A 21,009-nucleotide genomic window follows, 5' to 3' on the forward strand; every position below is an offset into this window, starting at 1 on the left:
ATTGATCATCTCCAAAGAATAATACAATGCTTACAAGCATTAGGACTAGTGATCAATTTTCAGAAATCACATCTGCAACCAACACAGCAGCTGCAGTTTATAGGAGCATATCTTGACACCACTTGGAGCAGAGCATACCTCCCATCGGAAAGAAGGTTACAACTATGTCAGCTTCTGCATCACTTGAACAACACTCAAAGACCCTCAGCGAGACAAGTGTTAATAGTCTTAGGTCACATGGTGGCAGCCAATTTCACAGTTCCCAATACCAGACTACATATGAGATGTCTGCAGTGGGGACTGAAACGTCGGTGGAGACAACACACACAACCATTAACACAGAAAATAAGACTAATGTCAGAGATGAGGAAGGACATAGCATGGTGGTTTTTCCAATCCACCCTCTCCAAGGGAGCACTGTTCCGTCTTCCCACGCACAACTCAGTCCTAACCACAGACACTTCGTGGAAGGGTTGGGGATCACATCTCGAAATTTATGAAACGCAAGGGGTATGGACACTAGCAGAACAAACCCTACAGATAAATTTGTTGGAACTCAGAGCGATCCGAAGAGCTCTACAAGTTTTTCAAGATTACCTAAAGGGCCGCAGAGTCATGATCTACACGGACAATCAAGTAGCGATGTTTTACATCAACAAATAAGGAGGGCCCGGTTTATGGTCCCTCTGCAAAGAGATATTGATTATCTTCCAACATGCTCATCAGCATTGCATACATCTGCAAGCCACTTACCTTCCGGGAGTGGTGAACACATGAGCGGACAGGTTAAGTCGAATCTTTCATCCTCACGAATGGACGCTCAATACAGTCATAGCCCAAACCGTCTTAATGCAATGGGGAACACCTTCGATAGATCTCTTCGCAACGGAGATCAATGCTCAAGTTCCCAAATTCTGCTCGATAAGACCCAGCAAACTCCGGATAGCTCAAGATGCTTTCCTCATCCCTTGGACGACAGGCCTCCTATACGCCTTTCCTCCCATACCTCTGATTACAAGAACAATTCAAAAGTGCATAGCGGACAGGGCTCAATTGATACTCATTGCCCCGGCCTGGCTGCGACAACCATGGTACAGTTTCCTTCTTAGACTATCTCTAAAAGAACCAATACGTCTACCGAATCGTCCAGATCTCCTACTTCAGGATCAGGGGACTCTTCTACACCCATTACACGCATCTCTCCACTTGACAGCGTGGAGGTTGAACGGTTCCTGTTAACAGAACAGGGAGTCTCTCGGTCTACACAATTCATTTTATTAGAATCCAGGAAACTCGCAACAAGGAATAACTACAACTACAAATGGAAACATTACTCAACTTGGTGCATATCCAATAACTTATCACCAATAGACTGACCACCAGAAAAACTCATGGATTACCTTCATACACTGTAAGACACTGGACTAGCCACATTTATTTATTTATTTATTTATTTATTTATTTATTTAAAAGTTTTTATATACCGCACAAATGGATAAAGTATATCCGTCTAGGCGGTTTACAAATGTTCAAAACACATGCATAATTTTAAAAACAAAGATGCAAACATTTATAAACAAGACAGAAAATTGAGTACAGTGCATATAAAATGGATTGTAAAAAATATTATTGTAATTGAAAAGCTTGAATGAATAAATGAGTTTTCAGTGATTTTTTAAAATTCTCTGCGATTAGAAGTCAAACGGATACAATCTGGTAAAGAATTTCATAATGTTGGACCTGCAACTGAGAAAACGCGTTTATGGGTTAATGATAAGCTGACAGATTTTACAGATGGAATTTCCAACATGCATTTGTCAAAAGAACGTAATTGTCTGGATGGTTTATAAATTCTTAACAAGGAGCATAACCAAATTGAATCACTATTGTATATTAAGTTGTGTATAGTGGATACAATTCTATATATTATACGGTATGATACTGGGAGCCAATGTAGTTGTTGTAAAATAGGAGAGATATGTTCGTTTCGGGGGATATTGTATAGCATGCGGGCGGTTGCGTTTTGAACTAATTGTAGTGGGTGAATTGTTGATTGAGGTAAGCCAAGATATAAAGCATTGCAGTAGTCTAATGATGATAAAACGAGTGTTTGAGCAATCAATCGAAAATCATTAGGGAGGAGTAATGGTTTCAGTTTCTTTAACATGTGAATTTTGAAAAAATATTTTTTTACAATTTCAGATATGTTGTTTGTCATAGATAGTTTGGAGTCAAGAATTACCCCTAAGTTTTTTGCGTGCGATTTTATGGAAATGATTTGGTTCTCAAAGGTAAAAGTCGGTGGCGGTTTATAAATTGAATCTGGGATGGTGGATAGATAAATTAATTACAGTTCATCTCAGTGCCATAGGCGCATACCATAGACGATTAAATGATACACCGATATCCAATCATCCGTTACTATCCCGTTTCATTAGAGGACTCTCTCATCTTCATCCTCCAGTTTCAAAACCTCCAGTTCCATGGAATATCAACACAGTCCTGGAACAACTCGTGCTTTCCCCCTTTGAACCTATGGAATCAGCACATATAAAGTACCTTACTTGGAAGGTAGTGTTCTAATAGCAGTAACTTCGGCAAGACGAGTCAGCGAGCTACAAGCACTAGTCCATTATTCACCATACTTGCAGTTTTTTCACCAAAAAGTGGTTCTCAAAACTCACCCATCCTTCTTACCAAAAGTAGTTTCGCAGTTCCATCTTAACCAAAGCATAGAACTACCAATCTTTTTTTCCTAAATCTCATGCCAATGAGAGGGAAAAGTTACTCCATACGCTGGATTGTAAAAGAGCGTTAGCTTACTACAAAGAAAGAACAAAATTGGAATCTCGAGCTTCTCAACTATTTGTATCATTTGATCCAAAAGCACCAGGACTACCAGTGTCAAAACATACCATTTCCAGCTGGATAGTACAATGCATTCAATTTTGCTATGACAAGCAGAAGTTGCATCTGTCTTCTATACCCAAAGCTCACCAAGTGAGAGCACTAGCAACTTCATGGGCACACCTTCGAAATGTACAACCCATAGACATTTGTAAGGCAGCTACATGGTCATCACGCCATACCTTCACATCGCACTACTGCCTTCATCAGCAAGCAACCACGGATGCGAAGATAGGGCAAGCAATCCTGCAGTCTCTATCCTTCTGTCCAAGGTGACTACCATACTTCTTCAGATCATGTCCAGCTATATGTATCACAATTAACGTGATCGGGAGCTTGGGACTCCCATGACAGCATGGCTAATTCAGCCCTGCTATCAACGGGAAAAAGCAAGTTTGCTTACTGTAAACGGTGTTTCCATAGATAGCAGGATGAATTAGCCATGCTGACCCGCCCTCCTCCCTGGCAGTCACCGCTTCTTCGAATCAACTACAGCATAATCACAGACTGAGGAGAATCTGTTACTTTCCTGCGCAGGAACACACGTGCAGCCGCAGAGACAAAAAGCTAAACCTCTGCTTAACAAAGCTCCGCCTCCCGGACCTGATTGGCAGAACCCATGACAGCATGGCTAATTCATCCTGCTATCTACGGAAACACTGTTTACGGTAAGCAAACTTGCTTTTTTTTTCTTTATTCCAAACATTCCAAAATGCTATTTAAGAAACCAACTGCAGCAAGAGTAGATCTGGCTGGCAAGGAACTGATTTCTTTCTTTGATACAGAAATTTTTGTTATGTAAATTTTTGTCTAATAATTATATCAGAGAGGAGTTTGGGCACTTGATAATTTATTCACTCTTTCACTGACTGCTGATTGGCCCCTCCACTGTCAGCTGTCAATGAAAGGACTAGTCTCCTTTCAGAAGGCTGGCCTTCAAGAATTCTGAAAGGGGATTGGTCCTTTGACATGTCACAGTTAAGGGACCAATCACCTGCTAGAAAGGGAAGGAACAGCCCAGTGGGAGGAGTCATCTCTGGCTGGGTTCCTGGGTGAGTTTTCAGAACTAGTTTCGGCAAAGTAGGGGAGGACCTTGGAGTCTGGATCCTGGATGAAGGGTTATTGCATTGGAAAGGAGGGAAGAAGACTTGCCGGCAAAGCCACGCTACCCAGACTGTGAACGTAGAGCTTCAGGGAGGGAGGATTTGCTAGCTGGGGTGCTCTTTACTGCGGGATTTAACTCCTGCCTTTGAGCAGGCATTAAATTTTCCATGATAAAAGTTGCCATTCTAAGCCTCTTCAGCCTTAGTATGTCTCTTTACATGACAGAGTAATAGCTAATTAGGCTATTACCCTGCAATTTGTAGGCACCTGTGCTAAGCTTGCCACAGATTTTTTAGTGTGGGGTTTTTCAGCACTAAAGCCCTTATTACATACCTGGGCAAGGTTAGCTCTGAAAAACCTGCTTTAAAACATGATTAAAAACCACAGTAGGATTTGCACAGCTTATTATATTGGCCTTTAAGCTCAGTGTATGGAGCACCATGCAGCACATTGATGCATTCAAAGTATGCTGCATTGAAGCACCAGAAGATTGGCACATTGATGCACCTGATGCATCAATTGATGCATGGTATCTTGACACACATGATGCGCAAATGCACGGCTCCCCTAGGAACCCAAGACCTGATGCACTGATGTATGCTACACTGACACACTTGGTGTGCACTGCTATGATGTATACTGTTGACAATGAAGTGAATCTTAAAAAAGATATAGTTGCGATGGAGAAGGTACAGAGAAAGGCAACAAAAATGATAAAGGGGATGGAACAGCTCCCATATGAGGAAAGGCTGAAGAGGTTAGGGTTGTTCAGCTTGGAGAAGAGACAGCTCAGGGGGGATATGATAGAGGTATTTAAGATCATGAGAGGTCTTGAATGAGTAGATGTGACTCTGTTATTTACACTTTCGAATTATAGAAGGACTAGAGGGCATTCCATGAAGCTAGCAAGTAGCACATTTAAGACTAATCAGAGAAAATTCTTTTTCACTCAACGCACAATAAAGCTCTGGAATTTGTTGCCAGAGGATGTGGTTGGTGCAGTTAGTGTAGCTGTTCAAAAAAGGTTTGGATAAGTTCTTGGAGGAGAAGTCCATTAATGGCTATTAATCAAGTTTACTTAAGGAATAGCCACTGCTACTAATTGCATCAGTAGCATGGGATCTTCTTAGTGTTTGGGTAATTGCCAGGTTCTTGTGGCCTGGTTTGGCCTCTGTTGGAGACAGGATGCTGGGCTTGATTATAAAAACGGGAACAGAGGCGTTAAGAAGAAGAAATATAGGAAACAATCTGAGCCAAACAAAGTTTATCAGGAATGGCACAATACAGCAAATACACCTCCATCCCATAAATCCAAAACTGTCTGTGGGAAAATACTGAAAGAAGAATCAGTCATGAATGAACTTCCATTGAAACAAACATTCAAACTGAGAAAAATGCTGTCTCACTCAGCCCCTGTTGAAAAAAGAGGGCAATCGGGCCTCCGCCCTCCCAGATCCATGAGAGAGAGCAAACCAAATTAAGCGTGAACTCTGAAGATTAAAACCCATAATACTCAAGTAGCAGCAGGTTCTTTAGCTGGAAGCGTTGAAATATACTGCTGTATGGCTGCTGCCTCTGTGAACCAGTGGACTCCAGCAACCTCCAGCAGAGGTTTGGACCCTAATTTTCGCCGGGTAGACAAGAACTACCCGAATACCCCTCTCATATAGCTGGGTACGTAGGGTGCTAAGGCACGGCGTTGGGTAGAAATCACAGCTGAAAAATCCTGGAATATTAATACTTCAACTTGGTCCCCAGCCGCAGAACTCGCTTAATCATAGTCTTATGAGCATAGTTCATAATTTTAATGATCACGACGCGCGGTTTCTCAGTGTCAGCACGTTTGAGGCCCAATCGATGCGCTCTTTCCACCGTGAATGAACCTTTTAAATCAATTAAATTTAGTGCCGCTGGGAGCCAGTCCTCTATAACGCGGGGGAGGTTATAATCTGCTAGGCTTTCCGGTAGCCCCACTAACCTCAAATTCGATTTCCGTGCACGATTCTCCAAATTGTCCAGCTTAAGCACTTGTTTTGCCAGTTACATAGAAATGAAATGAAACATAGAAATGAAGGCAGAAGAAGACCAAAGGGCCATCCAGTCTGCCCAGCAAGTTTCGCACTTTTTTTTTTCTCATACTTATCTGTTTATCTTGGCTCTTAGTAATCTTTTGGTTCTATTTCCCTTCCACCCCTACCATTAATGTAGAGAGCAGTGTTGGAACTGCATCTAAGTAAAATATCTAGCTTAATTAGTTAGGGGTAGTAACCGCCGCAATAAGCAAGCTACACCCATGCTTATTTTTTACCCAGACTATGTAATTCAGTTCTTGTTGGTTGTTGTCTGTATATAGATCCACTTTTCTTCATTCCACCTGCCGTTGAAGCAGAGAGCTATGCTGGATATGTGTGAAGTATCAGTCTTTCTCCCCTGCCGTTGAAGCAGAGAGCTATGCTGGATATGCATTGAAAGTGAAGTATCAGGCTTATTTGGTTTGGGGTAGTAACCACTGTAACAAGCAAGCTACTCCCTGCTTTTTTGTGAATGCAAATCCTTTTTTCCATATTTCCTCTTGCGGTTGAAGCTTAGAGCAATGTTGGAGTCTTAGAGCAATGTTGGAGTCGCATTAACCGTGTGTATGTTTATTGAATTAAGGGTATTATCTCCAGGTAGTAGCTGTCATTCCCGCGAGCCACCCACTCTTCATTCACGTCCTCTAGACTTTATGGATCCACAGTGTTTATCCCACGCCCCTTTGAAGTCCTTCACAGTTCTGGTCTTCACAACTTCCTCCGGAAGGGCATTCCAGGCATCCACCACCCTCTCCGTGAAGAAATACTTCCTGACATTGGTTCTGAATCTTCCTCCGTGGAGCTTCAAATCGTGACCTCTGGCTCTGTTGATTTTTTTCGGACGGAAAAAGTTTTTCGTTGTCTTTGGATCATTAAAACATTTCAAGTATCTAAAAGTCTGTATCATATCACCTCTGCTCCTCCTTTCCTCCAGGGAGTACATATTTAGATTCTTCAATCTCTCCTCATAAGTCATTTGATGAAGACCCTCCACCAGTTCAGATTTAAGACCCACGATGTCCGCCTGGGCTGCTTGGAGGCCATCTTGATTATCTGAGACTCGTGTCTCTAACTCGGAGAATCGGCGCTCGAATGCCGCCTTGCCCAAGTTAAGCTCCTGCAACTGAGCTGATATTTTCTGGAGGTTCGGGGTGATTGCTGTGATAATTGCTATTGTAAGTTCCATAGTAGAGCCGTGCAGAGCTGTGCCAGTCTCCGCCATGGCCCCGACTTCTTCCGGTGCTGCCTCGGGAACTCCGGCCTTGTCACGCTCCCGTTTTTTTTTCCTTCTCCTTCTTGCCTGCCCTGGCCGCCATCGAGGATCCAACAGCTCAGAAATTATAAACAATGTCGTCGACGTGGCACCCGATAAACAGGAAAAGGCGTAAACAACCCGATGAGGCGAGATTGTGAGGACTTGGGCTCAGCGACGGGAGATTACATCCTCTTCCGTCAATGTATCACGTGATCTCCTAGTATTTATTTTTTATTAAAATATTGCTTTGATTTATTTTTAGCCCCTGAGGCAGCCGTTGTGAGAACGGCGAAACTCGGGCAGAGTCTGGCTGTAATATTTTAGATAAGCCTCTACTTCAATAAAGAAATTGAAAAAGACCAAGGCATCTATTCCTTTTGTTTTTCCTAACGGCTTTTTTTAGATTGCCTACCTTTGTGCTTCTTAAAAACAAAGAATCATAAATCTTGTGTGGCATGGTGTGCCTGTGTCCAATGCATTATGAGAGGAGCTTCCTCCCGTTGACGGCACAGACAGCTGCAATGCTCCGAAATGCATGTACGCAAGGCCCGAATAGTCTTGTCTACAAACATCAAGAGTAAAGGCAAAGAATCACATAAACCACACAAGTGTTGTTACATTCAGATATAAAAGAAAAATGGTACTCCTTATTGGTGACTGGATGTGTAAAACTGGTGAGTGAAAATGACAACAAACAGGCCCGACATGCTCCACATAGTCTATGGCCTATGAGCTCAGAAGTGGTCAAGATTTCCCATAGATTTCGGTCCCGGCCAAAGGCAAAACATGGGATACTGGAAAAAAAAATGGGTGAAGTGATAAAATATCCCAGTGATGCCTAATGATGTTACAAAGGGGTCACACACTATTGAAGTAAGGGAGGACACAAGTTAGTACCTCCGAGTTATTGCCAGTGTTAGGAAGAAGGGAGGTTCAGACGTTGGCACTGTCCCTCAGGGCGCCCTACACAGCCAGTACGACTGGTCTGGTCACGGACCACCCTGTCCCAAATCCGCGGGAGCGGAACCCGCGCAGGAAAGGAAATATTCTGCACAAAGCAGACCAGGGGTAATGTACTGCACACCGGCAGTCTGAAGCAGGAGGCTGCCCACTAGCAGTCTGAAATAGGTTACTGTACACCGGCAGTCAAAAGCAGGTTAAAACATCAGGGTCAGGAACAAACATCAAGAACATCATGAAACATCAGGACGTGCAAGACACCGGACACCAAGCTGAAACAGAAACGAAGGCCTGACAGAGCGCTGGAAGAGAAGACATTCAGAGAAGTGTAACTCCAATGCAAGGCGAAGCATGAGTGCTGGAGCAAAGCTTTTATAGCCCAGGAGCAGGCAACTCACTGGGAGGAGCCCAGATGGGCTGTCCATCGCTGGCTCTATAAGAGTGGAGAGGAGCCGCGGGCCCGCCCCTTAGGAGAAGGGCGTGGCCCACACCAGAGCATCCAGGCTGCAGTGGAGCAGGCCTCGAGTAGGCCCCGAACAACACCGAAGGCCTCCCAGGCTGTGGAGCAGGATCTGGACAATTGCTCAGGCGAGGCCCTGGCTTCAGAGCGGCCTCCAGAAAAAGGTGAGATGCCTCCCGTGGCATAGCTACAGGAGGAATCGTAACACCTACCTCTGTCCTAGACATATCAGGATTTGGTATATAGAGAGGATAATTTTCAAAGGGACTTCTGTTGGTAAAGTAGTGATATGCCCAGAGACATGACCCTATAGAAAATGCGTGATGATAATAGTATAAAATTCACACATGCACACTTATGTAGGTACTTGTACACAAACAGGTGAGTGGCACTCCAGAGTGGACTCTGAGTAGGATTAGGATTTATGCTCATCGTTTTTGATTTTATAAAGTTGTACATTATCACGTGATGTGGTGAGCACAGGCAGTCACAAGAAGGAGAGCTCTGGGTGCCACCCCAGATAATTACTAACTTTTTGCGGTTCTGCTGCCAAAACGTGACAAAAATAAAACTGCCAGTGAATGAGTGAATGGTCTGACCATGGGACATGAGTACAGGTAGGTGCATTAGGGGAGTGTATACTGGAGTTAACAAAAATTAGGTCGAGCGTGTGTCCTGCTTTGTGTGTGAGAGGTTATGAGTTGTCTGAAGCCTAGAGTGCTAAAGGAGTTTAGTAGTGTCTCACAAGAGGAGGAGGGGGGAATAGAGTCCACGTGGAGGTTGAAAAAGAATGGAAAAAAGAGAAAACAACTGAAAACCTAACTAAATACAGAAAGCAACTAGCCTACTATAAAAAAGAAATTCTAAATACAAAGAGACAGTACTACAGCACTAAAATAGAGAAATATGCAAACAACCCCAGAACCTTATTTACCATAGTAAATAACCTGACCACTGACAAAGCGGACTCTACACAAAACCTGCCAGTAAATAAATGTAACGAAATAGCCATGTTTTTCAATGACAAAATCAAGAACCTAAAATCCAAAATTCCAAGCACAGCGAAGCAGGAAATTAAAATGAATAAAAGAGATGTCATACCATGGATGACATTCAATGAGACATCAGAACTAGAAATCGAATCAATACTAAAAAAACTAAATCCCTCCCCACATGCAAACGACACAATACCAACCATAGACATAAAAAAAGTAGCGTACACAGTATCCCCAACATTAGCAAAGATCGTGAATCTATCCTTAGAGGAAGGAACTATGCCAGAGACACTGAAAGGGGCAATAGTTAAACCAATTTAAAGAAAAAAAACAGCGATCCACATAGCCTAAGCAATTACAGACCAGTATCAAACCACCTTCCCCTAATCGCTAAATTAATAGAAAAAACCCATACAAAAGCAACTTGCAGAACACCTAGAGAGCAATAATATCCTATAACCATCACAACATGGCTTTCGAAAACACTATAGCACCGAGACGCTACTGCTTGCACATGAGAGGCTTCGACAGTGGTAAACATTACATCCTTGTGATGCTAGACCTCTCAGCAGCCTTTGATACCGTGAATCATGACATACTTTTAAATAGATTAGATGAAATAGGATTAAGCGACAAAACTATCAAATGGTTTAGATCATATCTAAGCAACAGATATTTTCAAGTACAAATCAAAGACAGGATGTCAGAAAAAATTAACCTTCAAACAGGAGTGCCACAGGGGTCAGCACTATTGGCCACACTCTTCAACATATATCTCTTACCATTATGTCACCTACTGGCTGGTATGGGAATTACACATTCTGTTTACGCAGACGATATCCAATTAATACTACACATTGACGACACAATTGAAAAAACACTAAAAACAGCAAACATGTATCTAGATATCATCAAACAACTACTAAACCAAATGGACCTAGTAATTAATATTGAGAAAACAGAATTTATACATTTAGAAAGAAAAAAGACTGAGATCATTCAGAATACAATTATACTCAACAACAACCAAAAAATTGAGTTAGCAGACAAAGTAAGGAACCTTGGAGTAATAATTGACACAGAACTAAGCTTAAAACAACACATATCTCTAAAAGTAAAGGAAGGCTATGCTAAACTCATGGTGCTTAGACGACTTAAACCACTTCTAACAACTGCCAACTTTCGATCAGTACTGCAAGCGTTGATATTTGTAAGCACTGATTACTGTAACGCACTCCTACTAGGCTACCACACACTTCCCTAAGACCACTTCAAATATTACAGAACACAGCTGCCAGAATCTTGACCGGCAAACGGAAAAGAGATCACATCACAGAAACACTGAAGGAATTACACTGGCTACCCATTGAACAAAGAATTCAGTACAAAACACTCTGCACCATACATAAATTAATACATAATGAAAATGCAGAATGGCTGAACACAGCCCTTCGCGTACACGTCCCAAACAGAAACCTGAGATCAGCCAACAAAGCACTTCTTACTATCCCATCAATCAAAACAGCAAGACTAACACAGGTGAGAGAGAGAGAGCACTATCCCTGGCAGGACCCATACTATGGAACACCATGCCCTTGGAGTTAAGATTACAAAGTAACAACAAAACCTTCAGGAAAAAATTTAAAAGCCTGACTCTTTAAAGGAGAATAACACCCAGGGGAATGCAGGTACAAACAAAACAATGGAACAACGAACACATAACCAAAAGCAATATGTGTATTTTATTTGTGAACCAGTTCAAGTTTCAATTGTAGCTCATTAATAAAGGTTATAAATCTGATATAATAAGAAATGGACATGACTCATTACACTCACCAATTAATATTATTTACAAACTATGTTACTGATCCTTAATGGCACCTGTTTAACTTAAAAAACCATAGCATAATTTTTATGTGCCTTATTGTAAACCGTTGTGACGGTATCCACTGAACGACGGTATAGAAAAGTGTATAAAAATAAATAAATAAATAAATAAATATGATAGCAGGGATGTCAATATTAAGATTGTCAGAGATAAATTTGATGAGGGGAGAGGGGTTGTGTTCAAGTAGGCCGGGGGGGGGGGGGGGTGTGTGTGTGTGTGTGTGTAGATAAGGCATATTTGGAGTTCTCGGGATTTAAATAGGTCAATTTCAAATCTAAGGGGGGTGTTGATGTTTAGGAGTCTGAGGTGTTTTTTGGCTGCTAGAAGGAGACCACCACCTCTTTTATTAGGCCTTGGGATGGAAAAGATGTCATAGGTTTGTGTGGGGTGCTGATTTAAGATGACAGTGTCTGTGTGCTTAAGCCAGGATTCAGTAATAGCACAGATTTCTGTTTTGCAGTCTAGAAGGAGGTCATTGAGGATGGGAGCTTTTTTCATTAGTGATTGGGCATTAAAGAGTATGATAGGGCGGTGAGTCCAAGGAACTGAGTCAGGGGGAGATAATGATTGGTATCAGGGGTTTGCGGTGTGCAGTAGGGTTGGATATGGGGGGTGTAGTATATCGGTGAGTGGGGTAATAGATGCTGGGGATGGGGTATGTAATCATGGTGGAGAGCGGGGAAGTTAATACACAAACTACAGAAGCAATGCTAGATGGCTTGTAAGGAGTTTGTTCCTCCAGTGGAGCCAGCGGGCGGTTGATGGGCTGAATCAGGAGCTTCAAAGCGGGGCCCCAGCATGGGTCAGCTGTAAAGGAGGTGGACTATCCCTGGCGGGCGAGCGCCAATTGCGCAAGTCGTAAGGTAATCTGCTTCAGGTGGTTGCTGCAGGCGGAAACGCCCAGCCAAGGCTCACAGCGGCGATTTGGAGAAGCAGTTGAAGTGTATCCCACCAGGTTGAGGTGTAGCACACCAGGTTGAACGGGCCAGGGGGCCAGATTGAGGGCAGTTGAAGAGCCCTGATCAGGGGTTCCATTCCTCACCAAAGGTGATGTTGCCAAAGAGAATTGCGTTACTTCAGTATACTCCAGATAACAGGCTCAGAGACAATAGGTGTTGATTGCAGAGAGATGGTACAGGGTTGATTCAATGGAAGAGGCTGGTTATTGTTGATAAAATACAAGCAGCACTTAGGCGCTGCACAAAGGGGCGCAGAAAGGGGCAGGCCCCTTTGTCGCGCTCCATAGGCACACGATGCCTGCAACTGTGAGTCTTTTTAAATGAGGAATCCGGTTGCTCTGGTGACGTGATCTGCAGGCGGAATTAGGGCTGCGAGGTGGAGGGATGCAAATAAATTCCCCTGAAAAATGCAACAGGCACTAAGGCTTAGACTCAAATTTCCACAAGTCAGCCAAATTTGCCAACCCAAAGCAAGTAGCAACCTTCATCTTCAATAGCCATTTGCTTCTTGGCAGCTTAAATTGTCACAGTTTCTCCCACCTCTAGAGACTGAGGTCCAAGTCTTCTCTTTCTTATTCTGCACTTGCAATATTGCTGTAATAGAGCTGGCATATGCTGATAAAACTGGCCACATCTGATCATCCTCCTTGGCCATAGATCGTACTCTCCCTCACAGATTTCTTTTATTCTGACTTCTCAAATTTGATTCTGTTGCTAGCAGCTGAGGCACAATCCAACAGACGACTCCCACCCCCATTTTGGGGCATTATTTAAAAAAATGCTGAGCTGCTTCTAGCGAGTTAAATCGTTTCCATAACCCGTCTATGAACACAGTTAATCTAGCTGGATACAGCAATTGAAATTTTAAATCTTTTTCATGAGCCATCTTTTTAGTACCCCTGAAAGCTGCCTGTTTCTTCTGGATATATTGTCTCAGAATGGCCTTTGAACTGCAGCCACCCCCCCCCCCCCCCTCCGACTCTCTGGCTTTCCTCAGGATCCATTTTTTCGCCCGAAACTGATGAAAATTCACAAAAAAAGGATGAAGAACAGTATTACTAGTTCAGACCTGGCAAATAACTCCACAAACAACTGCTCCAGAAAGGTAATGGCATCTGTGCTCTCCATAATTTCAAGTATGCTATGCATTTGTACATTGGACCGATGAGAATGGTCCTATAAATCAGTAAATTTGTCCTGCAAGGCTACTATGTGCTTTTGCAACACAACTAAAGAATTTCCAGCGGAAATCTCCCAGTCCTCTAGATCAGACACATGGTGCACCAACTCCTCCACTCTAGGGTAGAGACCCTTAAGCCTTTCGTTTATCTCCCCAATTGCCATCATTGCAGACAGATCTTTAAAGAAGTCAGCCCTGAGTCCATTTATTTCAGCCATTATGATTGACATTGTATCTTTCTCAGCTAACTCCTCCTGTTGTACAGGGACCTCTTGCTGCACTTTCCGGTTCTGTGGCTGGGGATCTGCATCGCCTGATTCCTTATAGTAATCAGTTATTTACTGTTCTGTACAGTTCTAAGTTTACATTAATGTCATCTCAAAATTTTTTTTATCGGGGGTCCAACTCAGTCTTAAATTGCTAAAAACGCATTTCACAATCTGCGAAATTTGGTAGGAGAGGAGGACGGAGATTTAAAAAAAATGCATCCACTGCCATGAATGCACATTAGCGCCTTGTTTTGTATTTTTAACCTTAATATGTTGTGGGATAGCTGTCTCTTTCTTGCTTACAGGCTGATTCAGAAAGCCGTGCGTTGAAACTGTGCACTGCATTTCAGCACACAATTTTCTAACACACAGGGGCCTTTATTTTTTTAATTCCCAATACAGAAAGCTAATGTTATGCTAATGCATTGGAAGTTAAAAATTAGTATACTGAATTAAAATGTACGTTCAGCATAGGCTCAACGCACATTTTAACTTGGAGGAGGGAGTGTGAGGTGACAACAGCAAACCTGGGGGAGTTGCATTGTTAGTGCTAAAATACCTCTGCTGAGCTGCAGAAATTAAAGTAAATCGAGCTGCATGAGAGAAGTGAAGACGTTGCCTTCTTGAAAAGACCAATGACCCCTTAGCGAGAGAGAAAATGTTCTAAAGCAGGAGAACTGTGGAAGATTTGAAGCAATTCTAAGGCAACATCCTACTCCCTCTCCTCTGCCTTTGCCCACTGCAGAGAGAAAAAATCTCTGGGCTCATTTTGTAATTTATTTAAAGGAGTATTCTCTCTATTCCCAGGCCCGCATTGTTCCTACCATCACTGTCTGCTCCTGCAACCCCCTCATGCTGGTCAGCATTTCTTTCCTTCCAGCACTGAAACTTTACTCCATCTCTGACCAGGAGTAAAATTTCCAGTGCTGGGAAAACCTGTGTTAGACTAGTGCACCATCTTTGCTAATGTCCTCATTTGCATGGGATTTCAATATGAGGGTGTTAATAGGACGCACCATTCTAAATGCACATTTTGTGCACGTAAAACTCGTTCTTGCATCGGCAGTAATGTATTCATGCACAAAATGTGCGTTTAAGTGTGGGTAAAACTGTGCATTTGGCTGAATTTGCATTATTGCATTGGTAACTACCTGAAGTTACATACCCATTATAGCTGGATGTGATGTCACAAGGGAATAAAAAAATAAGAGGGTGTGTGTTTTGTCTCCGGAAACTGTGGAGGAGGGAATTCCCCATAAGTAAGGATTGAACTAGCAGGTCTCAAGGAAAGGAAATTATCAGGTAAGATTAAATTTCACCTTTGTCATTGTTTTCTATGGAAAAAGTATCAACTTTCAAAAGTCCATTTATGCGTATAAAACCTTTTGAAAATTACCTCCTGACAGAAGAATGAGATTTACAAGAAATCAATCTATACTCACTTTAAAATTGTTCACTTATTGATCATGACCTGGTCTAAATTTTAAAAGTAAAAGTGAATGCTACACAGATATGTGCATAACATGTTCAATTGTGTATATATAATGCAACTGAACAAAGTGCTTCCTTTTTTGGGAACAAAGATGAAGGGTTTAATCTACTGTACAAAAATAAACAAAGCAACAGCTAGAAGCTGAAAATGCAATATGTTGTAATTAACATGTTATTCTGTAAAATGTTGGTCTACATTATTTGAGCTAGAAGTATATCTTACGTGCATAACTCCTTTGAAAATTCACTCCAAAGAGCTGAATTTTCAAAAGGTTTTATGCGTATAAATGGATTTTTGAAAATTACTATGATATGATACTTTTAAGCATATAACTTAGAAAATTCACTTCTCAGGGTAGTCAAAATAACAAGATAAAATGGAATTTCTAATGTGATCTGTCATGGATATAACTTAGTTGGGAAATATTAGTATTGATTTTGCATCAGAGTTTCATGTTCTTTGTAACTTGTGCAAAAGTCTTCCAGGGTATTAGAAACATGTTTCATTTTGTTTTAGAATGTTTTTAAATCTCAATCTAATGATTTATATTTTGTTCTAGGCAAAACCCTGAGACAACATTTGAAGTATATGTTGAAGTTACTCACCAAGGGTCAAGTGCCACTGGCACAGGTACTGTTATGCTTTTAAAATGATTTTAATTTTACATTTTGAAAATGTTTATATTCACTAATGTTTGTATTACATTTTCTTCTGTATGTGTTACATTGCAAACTTCCCCCTCAGTCCTTCCCATCTAACTCTTCTCATTTATCTCGTACAACCTTGTATTTTTCCCCTATATAGGTGCGAGTTTTTTTGTGACCTTTTCACCTGTCTACTTACTATAATTCAGAAGAGATCTTTGATAGGATACCTTTATTATAAACACTTACTGTCACACCTGTGAGTTGGGAAGAGGTTTTTGGATGAACAATAGGCAAATTATAAAAACAATCTATCTTATAATGCCAATAATAATTATGTATTATGGCTGTAAAATACTTTATACAAAGATGCCAAATGCTATATTTTTCAATAGCATTGATGGTGTACAAGATAAGAATAAGTCAAAATAGGGTTACAATGAATACTTAACACAGCTCATACCATATAGGTACTAAAGTTAGAGAAGTTCATTTACCAAAAGAGCTTCTAATCTAGCTGAAGAAAGGGAGAGATGAAAAATGCCTCTGAATTTTTTTCTTTCTTAAGGTTTTTCTTTGTTAGAGAGACATATTTTATATACTTTGATATGAATACAGTGATGCTTGTCTTTGCTAATATTACTGCTTTTTATGTGTGATTTCACTGATTCCTCCATATATCTTTTTAACATGTATCTGAAAGGCTGCATAAAAATATTTGCTTCAAATTGGCATTATATGTTTACTAAATTAGCACCAAGGTAAGATTTCTCTTGTTCGTGTGGCATAGATATTGGCCTTAAGTCAACTGATTATTATTGCCTTATTGTCCTGCTAAACCAATTCAGACATGTGGGATATGCCCACCTCCCTCAAGTAGATGGAGGCAAAGAACACATTTTTTACACTGACATCTTATCCTTCTATATAGATTGGTATAGCAGGAGGGGCTGTAAGTAGTTCTCTGTCTCCAGTAGATGGTGGTGTAGCAGAAAGCTCAAGGCATACACACAGGGTGATAACCTGTTGGTAGGCTGTCCTCCCTGAGCTGAGCCGAGGACATCCACAGGAATGGTCAAGTTTGGCTGTTCTTCCTCCCCTGCAAAATCCGGTTCCTTTTAGGGATTGGTATTGTATGGCCACATTGTTTGTAGCATTGGGAAATTAAGGTTTTAAAAAAAAAAAAGCCATGCAGGCTTCAGCTGCACAAACTACTTGGGGGGGGGGGGTGCAGGTTGCTTTGTGCCCTGAAGTGTTGACTTAGTCCTCTTCCCCTCCCCTTTTTCCAGCTATCAAGCATATTTGAGAGGGGACGAAAGTGAACCCAATATGGGAACCACTACTGGAGCAACACTGTTGGCTCATTTTATAAGTAAGTGGGGAGGGACTGGCAGGAACACAGATGCTATCTTTAGACAGGAGGTGTTGGGCCCTGATTGGCACAGAGAGGTGGCAGGTGAGGAAACTAGTCAAGCTGCTTTGAAGGAGCACTAACTGGGATCATTGGACATTCCTGGGATTGGGGGGAGGGGGTGCTGGCTGATGAGGAGGGAGCGAGCCATGATCTGCTCCCCCCCATTCACCTGCAAGCTCTAGGGTGGATCCGCAGAGGCCTGCAGCACAATGTAATGCCACTGAACAAGAGATTTCTTAGAGTTTTCTGTACTTTATGCATCGGGCAAACTGTGAAATGAAAGATCATGGGGACAAAGTAAGGGCTGGAGTTATAGGACTCATCTCAACTATATCACCCCTAGTTCCCCTTGTTGAAGGCACAGCTGAAGCTTGTGAACTATCTTCCCTGGGATTGCCTTTGACTTCTCACAGTCTTCACAGTGACATCCTAGAAAAAGGGAAGGAGTCCCAGAAGTCAGGGTTGAGACTGAAGAGGGAAAACTGACCTCTTTATTAGGAGGGGATTTGGCAATTAGGCTGTTTAGAATGGAGGAGCAAGGGGCCATTATTGCTAGAATGATGCAGTCTTTGAAGCTGTCGGAAGATCAGGCAAGGGAATCAACCTCGCAAGGCGATCTTAATCTCCATTAGGATCAGAAGGCCTCTAAAGCTTTTCCACTACATCTGGCTATTCAAGATATGTTTACAGCAGAGTGGAAAATCCCAGGCTTATCTTTCAGGAGCAGAAAGTCTATGGGCTGGAGAAGGACTTTCCTGCATACCTAAGGTATATGCTTCTGTGGTTGCTCATAAGTTGACTATTTTGGTAGAAGGGGGCTTGACTGAAACACGTGCAGTATCAGAAGATTGTCTCAAGGAGGTCACATGACATTGCCAGGCTTCAATCCAGAAAGATATCTGTAGAGGTTATATGGCTAGAAGCCCTCATTCCATAGGTTCAGTTGTGGAAATCAGAAGTGGAGGCATCATCTAGAAAAGTGGCCAAGCTAGAGTCAGGGCAGCCACCAATACTGAATGATATGATCAGAACCTTGGCCAAACAATTAGCAATGGCAGTCAAAACCAGAAGATTGATGTGGCTGAGAAACTGGGTAGTTAATTTAGCCTCCAATAGGTTACTTTCATAGGGTGCGTTTTGTTTGAAGAGTTGGAGAAGTTAGTGAAAGACTTGTGGGAATATAAGCCCCAGAGACTGCTGGAAGACAAGTTCAGAGGAGCCTCAAGAGGGCCTTGTAGCTGGTTTAAAGATTACAGGTAATATAAGCTGAGCAGGTCCTTCAATGGACCAGGTGACCCATGAAAACACAGCCATTTTTTGGGAGCAGAATGTGATCCAGAAGCTCCCAGTGATATTTGGGGGGTCCACTTCTTGCCTCTTCCAGTAAGCGGATGTTCAACGAGGAGTAGGCCTATATCACCAAAGACAGATGGGTTCTAGAGATAATGTGACAAGATTATGTCCTCGACCTGGCTTCCTCTCTATCTTAGATGCTTTTATTTATCCCCATGTGGATCAGTCACAAAGAAGGTCACCATTTAAGCAATGGTAGATAGTCTGTTACAGCTGGAAGCGGTAGTCCTCATCCCTGGCAGAAATCAGAAAAGAGCAGTATTCCATTTATTTATTTTTTTATTTTATTTATATATATATATAATTTATATTCCGCTTTTCAGGCACTTATTTTGCCCTCCTAAAGAAGGGGAAGGTACCTTTTGCCCAGTGCTAAACTTACAACAAGTAAACAAGGCCCTGTGTGTTCCCCGTTTTTACACAGAAACATTGAAATTGGTCATCGTGGCAGTGAAGAGAAGAGAGTTTCTGACTTCTCTATGCTGGTGGTTGGCCAACATTGATTTGCAGATTGGAATCGATTTGGAGCTCCCAGAGTAGGTCTGGTCACAACAGATGCCAGCTGGTGGGCTGGGGAGCGCAAGGCCTCTGGTACTGAAGAGAGGCATATTGGTCAATTAATCAGCAATCCATCAATAAAAAGGAGAGTGGTTAAGATGTTATCAGACAATACCACGGCCGTGGCCTATATGAACAGACAGGGGCACAAGAGTCTGCAGCTGGCAAGAGAGGCAAAATTCATATTAGCTTGGGTGGAAAGACACTTAAGGGAATTGTCTTCCCCTACCCCTCTGAGAATACAAGAGTGGACTTTCTGAGCTGATATGTGCTGGACTCAGGAGAATAGGAGCTGGCAGAACTGGCATTTGCAAAAATTGTAGCTAGATGGGGGCTTCCTCAATGGGACTTCATGAAGACTTACCAGAACATCAAAATTGAGAAGCTTTTCAATCAAAGTTGAGATTCAGGATTGAAAGGTTTAGATGCTGTGCCCAACCATGGCCATGGAATGAGCTGTTTTATTTGTTACCACCCTTGGCTACTGATAGGGCAGATCCATCAAAGGATTGCAAATCACCCAGGCTGGATCATTCTAGTGGCATCCGACTGGGTCAGATGTCAATGGTATGCGTACCTGGTTAGGTTCTAGGGAAGAGAGCTGCTCAGTTTCTCCTTGAACAGAGGCGCTTACTACATTAGGTCCCTACTGTGATGGAGGACCTATCTCCATTCTGACTTATGGCCTGGCTATTCAGAGGGCAATTAAGATCCCAAATACCAATGATGCCACTATACAATTCTTTAGATCTTTATTTGCAAGCACATGTTACACACTAAACCCCCCCCCCCTCACTAAAAATATGTACTAGCACAAAACCCAAACCACTTCTATCACTTTAGGGGACCACACAGCAGAAGACTTAGCAAAATTGTTCATGGATCAAATCCAAGCTATATGTTCCTTCTTTGTTTCTCCCTCCACCTTGCCTAACTTCATTATTCCTTCCTCTTTCCCAACAGCATCCTCTGTCTGACTTCAGAACCATTTCCAAGAGGTAGAGAAAATCCTCTTAAAGAATCAGCTAGTCCACAAGCCCTTTAGACCCAATTCCCTCCAGATTCATCTGTAAACTAAACAGCACTTATTCCCATGGCTATCATCTATAATTGTCATTTTATCTCAAGGCTCCCTACTAAGCTTAAAAAATGTTATCAAACCTATCCTGAAGAAACAAGGCTCTGATCTGAAAATGATTTTGCCCAGTCTCCAGCCTCCCTATCTAAACTAATTGAAAAAGTAGTCTACTTCCATCCCTTAACTTTCCTTGAAGAGGGGGTAACATTTTGCCACCCACACCAGTGTGATTTCAGGAAGGGTCATGGAACTGACCTATCCTATCTCTTTGCTGACTTTGACATGATCACGGACTCCTGATTCAGTGCACAGGAAACATTGGCATTGAAGGCTCTGCCCTTAAATGGTTTGAATCTTTTCTATCCAATAGAGCACAGTTTTGTCTGTTGGGCTACTGAAGCATTCACTCCTATGAACCTCA

General features: G+C 42.1%; 1 protein-coding gene across 3 annotated transcripts in view; it reads left to right on the plus strand.

The window, feature by feature from the left end:
- DENND1A (DENN domain containing 1A) overlaps positions 1-21,009 on the plus strand; it is a 1,620,172-nt gene that overhangs the window by 14,904 nt on the left and 1,584,259 nt on the right. For all 3 annotated transcript variants that reach the window (XM_029611167.1, XM_029611164.1, XM_029611165.1), the window contains exon 2: positions 16,101-16,171. In XM_029611167.1, coding sequence (XP_029467027.1) covers positions 16,101-16,171 — 71 coding nt within the window. The remainder of the gene's footprint in view (positions 1-16,100; positions 16,172-21,009) is intronic.

The sequence above is a fragment of the Rhinatrema bivittatum genome, chromosome 8 (genome assembly GCF_901001135.1).
Source record: "Rhinatrema bivittatum chromosome 8, aRhiBiv1.1, whole genome shotgun sequence".
NCBI lineage: Eukaryota > Metazoa > Chordata > Amphibia > Gymnophiona > Rhinatrematidae > Rhinatrema > Rhinatrema bivittatum.